A 9151-nucleotide genomic window follows, 5' to 3' on the forward strand; every position below is an offset into this window, starting at 1 on the left:
AAGCGCGAAGGGCGTCCCGAATGTAAAAATCTTCAAGACGTTCAGGGAGCCAAAGTATCTTGAGCTTTACTGTCTTCGGTTCCGGGTCAATCACTAGACAACGGCGGTTTTTCACTTATAACTCCTGAGTGCTCACGAGCTTAGATTTCGCTAACGCTGTCTTGCATGTTATCATCCATACGTGATACATCTGAAACTGTCCGATAGAGCTGATGTCACAGAGGTCAATGACACCCCGTAAGGCATCTCTGAAGTCCTGGGCACGACAGGGACGGCCAGCAAGGTCAGCATGCAGAAATACAGAGTTAAAAACCAGCTTACCAGCAGGCAGATGTGGAAGAAGAGTACGGTAAGTATTACTGGCAGCAGAAGCCGCAACAGTCCCTCGGCCTAGGGCCGATTTATCCATTTCTGTGAAGAGCATCAAAAACGCGACCGTTCGGAACGCCGTCTTCGTCTTTCTCCCGCTTCGGTCGAAGAAGTTTTCGGCCTGCCAAAACAGCCTTCCCCGGCCATACACAGACTAGGCCAGGGCCAGGCCACCGATGCTCTATCGAAGCGTGGCCTTGTGGTAGAGCATCCGCCTCGCATTCGGGAGGTGCTGGGTTCGATCCCCAGTGCCGCCGGGTACCCACCGGTTTCTTTAATGGGTACAAGATTTCCCCTGGCCTGGTGCTCGGCACTTCTAGGGTGAGATGCCTGGGAAAAGGGTCTTAGACCAAACAGTTGCCTTGACGGATGAGTGATAAGTTCCCCTGTCAAGCAACCTTAAATCCGCCTCGTGCGGTAGATGCCCAATTTGTGGCCATTAAGCCTGAGGACATCATCATCATCATTGTTCGAAACAGGGTACGTCCGCGAAGGGCATAGCAGGGTCTACGGAGCATCTCCCAGGACTGCACCCTCTGAACAAACCGGTCTCCAGGTCGGGGGGAGCCTGTACCCATATACGGTGGGTTTCGAACCTGCCACCTCCCGCAGCCGAGGCGGGCAACCAAACCACTAGGCCACGGCTGCGGTTCTCCACAGAGTGCCCAAGACATGAGCAATAACTGCAGTGGAGTAGGGCAGCGTCAAGGAACATGGCCCTCTTTGTGGCCTCGCAGAAACAATGATGGCCTTCCAGTAATCTCAATGGAGAACGAAATCACACACGCACAAACAGATCGCGAACATCGCTGACAGTGACACCATAGCCAGTGTCTACCGATACCCCGATTCAAGGTCCGCGATTCCTCCATTTTCGTCACCCACAAGTTTCCAGCTGCGGCTGATTCCACTCTGTCCGGGATATCGTAGGGCGTTCCGAATTAATGTCTACATCCTCCAAATGGTCAGAGCAGTTTCATCTTGTCTACCTTTGGCTCTGGGTAAATTACGATGCAAGGATGGTTTTTCACTGCACTTCTGCCGCATTAACAAGTTTTGTCTTTCCAAGCAATGACTTCCAATCAACCAGGCGACATATGAAACTGCCAGATGCAAATAATTCCACTCTAATCGATTACCGAACTTAAAAAGCACAGACAATTTTCTGCACGGTGGGGACCCCCAAGGAGGTCTGGGCGTCCCCATCGCAGTACACCAGCAATACCTCGCGCTGCGGTGGTTGAGCTTGATGCAAGAAAACCAAAATAACTGTTCTGAACGCCATCTTAGTCTTCCTTCATAGTCTTCTTTCAGTACATCTTTATTCTTTCATCTGCCCTGTTGTCAGAAGTATTGCCGCAATTTCGCGCACCTGTAGAGAAAAGAAAGGACGATCGCGCGCCGAAAAATATCTGGTGTTATGACTACCTGCTTTTTAAGTAGGGCGAAAAATCCGCAATATTTCTGGCGCAGAACAACAGCATGGTACTCCAAGGAGTGCGCTTTGTTTCGAAGAAGACGAAGCCGCCATACGCCGTTTCAACCACGTCCTTCTTATCCGACGACGCAGTCCTTGCCATCGGGCGCAGCGAGCCTACATTTCTTCCACGTGAAGCCTTCGACGAGGGAATGGGCAACATCCACCGCAAGACTGGCGAGTTGCCAGACGAGCTCACAGGCTTGACGGAACACGAGGTGCAGCTCGTCCAGCAGACGTGGCGCAAATTCACCAGAGAGAACCCCGAGTACGGCGTACTCCTTTTCGTCTCCCTGTTCATCAGGCACCCCGAGTACATTCAACTGTTCAACCCCTTTCGCGGTAGGCCCGTCGGAGCGCTCAAGGAAGACCCAACGTTCAGGGCGCACGGGTGTGCCATCGGATACCACATCACCTCCATGGTAGAGAGCTTGCGCGACCCGGACACCTTCGAGATACTGGTGCGGCGCAACGCCACCGAGCACATGCGCCGCAAGGGGGTCAAGCCGCTCCACTTTGATGTGATGGGCGAGGTTGTTGTGGATACGATGCAGGCCAGAGATGAACGGCACATGACGCCAGCTGCCGTCGAGGCCTGGCGGAAGTTCTTCGCAGTGAGTAATCCATTTGGCTCCGCTTAGCTTCCAGCCTGCACTGCTCCTTCAGCTGAACGATACCGACATTTTTTGACGCGAATGCGCTATGGCAGAGGTATATAGTGAAAAGAACAACAGACTAGAACTCGTATAATTTATTCAAGGATCATGTAGGCTGCACTATATGGCTTGCCTGTCGCTGCAGCTATAAACATTGACCAGTGCTGACGGGCAAGTAAAGTCTGAAAGAAGCAGTATCATCCAGAAATCGGATTGTAGGAGAAATGTCAACTGCACTCGCACTAGAAGGAATTTTGTTACTCAGAGTAACTTGTAACAAATCGTTCCTAACCGTACAGAATACGCACAGCAAAGCTCTACCTAAGACCTCCGATTTGTGGAACCAGTATACTCAGAAATAACGACACTTGGCTGCATTGTGAAAAAGCTATTAAGTTCCCTCGGCCATTTCTGCGCGTCACAGATTTCAAAAAGTTAACAAGGAAGGCCTAGAAGCCATTTTGCGATTCCATGAATTCATTCACGAATGTTTTTCGGTATGCTTCCGCGAGAAAGGGTTGAACAATACCGAGTGGCTCAACAGCCTTGTAAAGATATGTGGACTTTTAATTATATGAATCAATTTTCGATGACGAAGAAAGAAATTAGCAGCCGGTTTAGCACGGTGGCCCAGCATCGTGCAGTATCACTGCTTACGGTTGGCAATTAGGGTTCTTAAGTGCTAAAAGTTATAACCTTAGCCGTGTACCTTAAAGACGTTTTTCCGGAATGGATTTACAGTAAAGACCTTCCCCTTGAAGCTCTCTAAGATGCTTCGACCAAAAGCCTGTCCCACAAATGCGCCTGCCCTGAAGGCAAATATTTACCTTCAAGGTCTTCACCGAGATGGTTTGCTGGAAGGTGTCCAGACCTGGCAGTTTGCCCACAATCCGGCTCCTATGCCCGAAATCGCGGCTAGCAGAGCTGCCACACTAAAACGTTTACTCTTTTTACCATTTCCATGATAGAGCTCACCCCCCCCCCCCCCTCCCGCCCCTCAGCCGACCAAAGCTGTACATCGTATAATTCTACACAGCTCGCGCAACGTAAATAAGAGGTGTTTACGACCTTGGCCTAGAGGCGCATTTGGATAATATGTTCATTTCCATGCCTGCTGTGTCGTGAGTGTTGGCTTTCATCGAACTAAGGCGTCTGTGTCCATTACAGTGCAAGATTGTATAAAACGTTCACTTCACCGTGATGAAAACCTCATTGAGGCATCGACTGCACGCCTACCAGCAACTGTTTTTAGTGAAGCCACTACCCACCGTCGTGCCTTGAGCGGATGGGCAAACCGTTGCGATCCCTGAACGCACCGTATCCTCTCATTTGTTACGTCGATGGACGTTGGCTTTTGTGCCGATTGCACATATAATGCTTTCGCAATAGAAAGGAAAACAATTGCGCTGGAAACAAATATGGTCGAGCCGGTACTAGAACGCTGCCCTTGGCTCGCAAGCCGAGCGCGCTAACACTCCGCCACCGACGAACTTTCATTCAGTGCATTAGCTTAGGGGTTCACTGCAGCCAGCTGATATCGTACATCAACGATATCAGATTACACTCTTAAGGCTACTTAAGTCTCTTTCAAGTAACAGCGCAAGAACAAAGACGGGACGCATAGAACTAGAACACACAACGGGCGCTCATTGTGTGTTCTAGTTCTATGTGTCCCGACTTTGTTTTTTGCGCTGTTACTTGACGATGAATAACCAAAAAGCTCAAGCTGCTGCTTTGCTTGTCTCCTGATGATTTTTTTTACTGTTTACTGCACTAGTTCACCGAATTCACTTATTGAGTAGCACCCCAGAGTGAATTTCATCCGCTAATGGGCCTGCTGAATTTTATGCTTGTTAAGCTTACCTCGTCTGTCTGGAAGCAATCGTGTATCATCTTTGTGATAGCTTTGTTTCGTCTGTGGACAAAATGACCTGTTTTCTTTGTAACAACCCTTGCTCGTTTTAGTTACGTTTCTATGTATGCTTGAGGCCCGTGTGCTGTGCGATGTCAGTGCACGTTAAAGAATCCGAGGTGGTCGATAATCCCGGAGGTTTTCACTACGACGTCCGAAGGCCTGAGTCACTTAGGGACGTTAAAACCCATAAACTAAATTGAACTAAACATTTCTTTTTGTTCATACTATCCTGCTTCTGAGTGTATGTTTTGTTTTCGGGAGTATTGCGATAGCATTACATGTCCCGTTAGCACAAAAGCCGGCGTCTGCCGCCCTGCGTTGCACGGAATGCCGCGCGGTCTTCCGAACAAAACTAGGACGATGCCCAACGGCGGTGTGCGATGTCACTAGACATGTAAGCGAGCATGCAAATCATGAACGATGAAGCGCAACCTGTTGTTACCTATGATATTCATAACTCGTAGTTATTCATCACTCAGTCATTGTGAAGCGTACCACTACTCAGCACTTTACAAGACCTTCTTTGAAAGGCTATGCGCTATATAGACGTTCACAGGAAAAAAAAAGTAGAGGTGAGCGGACAGAAACGCGCTTCTGTCTTGTCGTCTGTACTTTTTCCTCTGAACGTCTACTTAGCGCGCAGCCTTTCGAAAAAGCTGGCTTACTAAATAGCACGTCAAAAGTTTTACTTGCGCACATGTCGTCGGCTACGGACTCTTTGCTATGTCTTCAGCCTATGCGATTCGTTTCTGTCGTATATACTTTCGTCCTGCGAACGTCTGTTTAGCGCACAGCCTTTGAAAATAGATCATGAACCAATTAGCCCATCAGACTGTCTTACGTCAGCGCTTTACAAGTAACGTAATTTAAGGTGTATCCATACAGTTTGTACAATGCATGTGTAGTCATGACGCAGTCAGTTATTCATCAAGGTTAATAATCATTCCGCAACACAGCACGAGACAGCGCGTTCATTTTGCCACGTAGCATTACTCAGACCTTGCAGGTAGCGCAGTCATAGAATGACGCATGACTCAACAGCATTACTCAGCACTCTGGAAGTGGAACAATGTACGGTGTATAGAGTTGTAGAAACAATATGCCTTGTCCTGCTTCGTAGTCATAGTCACGTCTAATAATCATTCTGAAATGTACTTTGCAAGTAAGGTCAAGTAGGGGTACAGAGTTTCTTTAGAACTTTAGAAGCATAATGCATGGTGATGCCTCATAGTCATGGCTCATACTCATCGTTATGACTCATAGTCATTGTTACACTTAGCATGACTCAGTATTTTAATGCTTTCGCATTTTGAAACGTAAGCTGTCTTAAGGGCCTCCGCCGAATTTTTTTTTTCTACTCAAGGATGCTTTTTCTTTGCACGCGTTTTACCTGCCTCCACGTGGTCGTGACGTGCCCAGTTTCCGGCGGTTGCCTGTATTTATTCCTTCGGATTTTTTATCAAACCCTCACTTGCGATTTACCGCTTGTGGTGCCTGCTTTCTCGTGTGTGCTTCGTCTAGTCTTCTATGTTTACGCCGTGGTAGGGTTATACTGCTATGAATTTTTTATTTCCACCTCTTTCGCGTGACTTGTATCTGATGAACGCACAGTATCCCTAGTTTTTTATATCATTTTGTGCCCGCCGCTTACTCTCCGTTTATTTCCTTTTTCACCAGCACCGCCTTTAAGGTGGTAGTTAGCATTTGCCTGCAGTTTATTACTTTTTTACTTTGTTGCCTGTGGAGCGTTTTGATCATGAATCATGTCGTCTAATTTTTCTGAATTTTTTTTTCATTTTCCACAACAGCCGTAGATGATACCTTAGCTTAGGGATGAAAGCAATGATAAAATGCCAATTATGTCGGGAAAAAACGTGCGGTTCTAGAAGTGGGAGTTCCAAGAATTCTTTCCAGTTACCACTATTTACTTTGGGGGAATAAGGGATGTAAACTGCGCTGAAGGTTTCTCCTTCATCAGTCACCAATTCGCATTGAGTTGTGGTGCACCAGTAGCGCCGATCATACTCTCTAGGCCTGTATAATCATAAAATGAGTTAAACTAGACAAGCTCACAGTAGACTTGCTGGCTTAACTACAACAGAGTTCGGCTATTCAAATCTTGGTCAGAGCTGCGAAGGGCCCTGCTTGCGCTTCATTTCTGTGCAAGCGGCACTCAACAAATCTCTTGGACGGCGTTGAGCGCTAGAGTTTTCGCTTTAGGCATGTTTTGATACCACTTTCCCTACCTTCATTGTTTCTCTAAAGCTGCTGCCGTCGTTTATTGGTGCAGCCCTGAACGGAATTAGGCGCGGTGCACATCTATATCGTTTGTCGAAAGTATTGAGCGCAATTGGTTTTATTCTTGGCCTTACAATGTGGGTTTGTAAGCATAGCTAGCGTTAAAAAATCTGTTGAACGTGGTAGGAACTGACGTCGCGGGTAAAAATCTTGCTACTTGTAAGGATGCTACAAGAGCCCCACAGCACTGCTTTGAAGAAAACACTTTGGGACTGTTTGCTTTAGACAAAGCCTGTTTGTAGACACCTGCTGCAGTGGTTAAGGTGCTATGACGCTCGGTTGTTGCGCCCTGAGTACTTGGTTTAAATCTAGGCTGTGGGGGCCACACATTGATAAAGGCGAAACGCAAAAAGGTCCCGTGTGCTAGCGAAGTGAGCGCGTGGTCAATACCTCTCTGCGTTTGGATCAATCGGTACCGTTTTCCTACGTCGCCCATGTGCGGCTTAACAACCGTTAAGCCAGAATACCATATCATTTTACACCGGCTGACGCTGCCTCTTCCATGCTGACCTTCGTGCAGTGCATGGTGGCCATAGTCCAGGACGTGTACGACAAAGCGGCCGCGGAACGCGCCGAGAGGGCCTCGACTGCTTCTGCGGCATCAGACTATTACACCCGCGCCTCATCCTTCAAGAGCGAGACGATGCAGGCGTCGACGCCCTTGGTTACCGCCGCGGTCAGCACCGGGGGCGGCAGTGATCGCTCAAAGGCACCGGCTGACGAAGCGGCGGCTCCAAAGAGGCCGCCGCGCATCATCCGCAAGCAAACCGCCGGCCTCGCCGAGGCCAGGCCGGCAAGCGGCGGGCAGAAAGCGAACGCCGACGCTGCGTCGCGACAGGACAGGAGCGCAGCCAATAAGAAGAGCGCCAAAGAGAACGCGGGAAAGAGCAGAAAAGAAGGGCCCCGCAAACAAAAGCCCTGAAAAGAGAGCACGGGGCCCCACGAATGACATGGGCTTCAATCTCGTCAAAGTGACACTCGTAGACACTTAGCGAAAATCTTTGTGATTACCTGATTTTGTTACGCTGACTTTATTGGATAGACGCATGCATTCTTATTTTAGGCCTTGGCGTAATATGTTTGCCCATGCCATAACGTAGGTTTTCTGTGAACAGTTTCGCCTTGAATTCGAGCTGATCTAGATTTTTTTCACCGACGGACTTTTTCGTGAAAGCAAGCGTGCATCGTTTGTTCAAGATAAATCATACATGCCCTTAGCAAAAACTAATACGTTTGGAATATACGGTGGACTATTTAAATTGTATTTTGAACATATTTTATATTCGTGAATGCACTAAAAATATGTAGGAAATACGTTCCTGAAATTTCATGCTTGGTATTTGAAATATATTTTTAAAATGTGCCAAAAATACCTGACTTAAAGCATACTTCGAGCACTTTTCAAATACGTGAAGAAATATGTATGCAGTTTTAGCATCTTGTCAGTGTATTAAAAGTGTATTTTCGGAAATATGAAATCAATTCATCCAAAGTATACTTCCATTCTAAAAACAGGCAGTCCTTGTAAACGTATATGTATGCAGTTTTAGCATCTTGTCAATGTATTAAACGTGTACTTTCGTAAATATGAAATTAATTCATCCGAAGTATACTTCAATTCTAACAAACGGGCAGTTTTTTTTTAACGTATTTGCACCACACTTCTAGCTTCCGTTGAACAGTCGAGTGCTCGAAATCGCGTTTCGGGAAATGGCATTTGCGTGTTGTCAATGTATTTGAAGTGTACTTCCGTAAATACGCAATTAATTCGTCCAAAGAATACTGAAACTCTAGCAAATTGGCAGTCCGCATTGGCACGTTTGCAGCGCACTACAAGCTGTCGTAGAACAATATAATGCTCAAAATCGAGTTTCGGGAAATCGCAATTTGGTGTTGGCCATGTATTTCAAGTGTACTTTCGTAAATACGCAATTAATCCATCTGAAGTATACTTAAATTCTAACAAATGTGTAGCCCGCGTAAACATATCTGCATTACACTTCAAGCTACCGTGGAACTATCTAGGGCTCGAAATGACACTTCAGCGAAGAGTGAAAACTTTCCCTTGTCATCCTTTCGTTTATGGTAACCTTTAGCAAGAGGGTGATCACCACTTATTATGCCTCTGCTACATGGGCGCTTCGAATGCCTTCCAACCGAATGTCATGTAACGCTGCTACACGTGTTCTGTCTAAGGGAGTGCTTGAAGATAATATTACGCCAATGAATATTAACCGCGTCAGCATGAAATTTCCCCAGGAGTGCGCCGATGAGGACGACTGCACTCATACTGTTGTTTACATCGCTGCGTACGAACAGCTAGTGCTCTTTTCATAACATAAAACGCAATCTGCGTTTTAGTTCTATTAACCAATCTGGTTTCTATTTTACTGGTTGTACTCGTGCTTGTTCACGCAGTGCAACAATATGTGGGAC

The 9151-nt window shown here is 47.0% G+C and overlaps 1 protein-coding gene across 1 annotated transcript; it reads left to right on the plus strand.

The window, feature by feature from the left end:
• The first annotated feature begins 1995 nt into the window (after positions 1-1995).
• Positions 1996-7637, plus strand: LOC149326857 (cytoglobin-1-like). Its single transcript, XM_089564059.1, has 2 exons — positions 1996-2460; positions 7236-7637. The coding sequence occupies exons 1-2, from the start codon at positions 1999-2001 to the stop codon at positions 7635-7637; spliced, it is 864 nt and encodes a 287-aa protein (XP_089420185.1). The 5' UTR covers positions 1996-1998.
• Positions 7638-9151: the final 1514 nt, after the last annotated feature.

This window comes from Amblyomma mixtum, chromosome 10 (genome assembly GCF_055824585.1).
Source record: "Amblyomma mixtum isolate Tamu chromosome 10, ASM5582458v1, whole genome shotgun sequence".
Taxonomy (NCBI): domain Eukaryota; kingdom Metazoa; phylum Arthropoda; class Arachnida; order Ixodida; family Ixodidae; genus Amblyomma; species Amblyomma mixtum.

Excerpts from the sequence above, each read along its gene's own strand:
- LOC149326857 (XM_089564059.1), top strand. The coding sequence starts at position 1,999 with ATGGGCAACATCCACCGCAAGACTGGCGAGTTGCCAGACGAGCTCACA. Across the intron at positions 2,461-7,235 it reads CCTGGCGGAAGTTCTTCGCA|TGCATGGTGGCCATAGTCCA; the intron begins GTGAGTAATCCA and ends ACCTTCGTGCAG.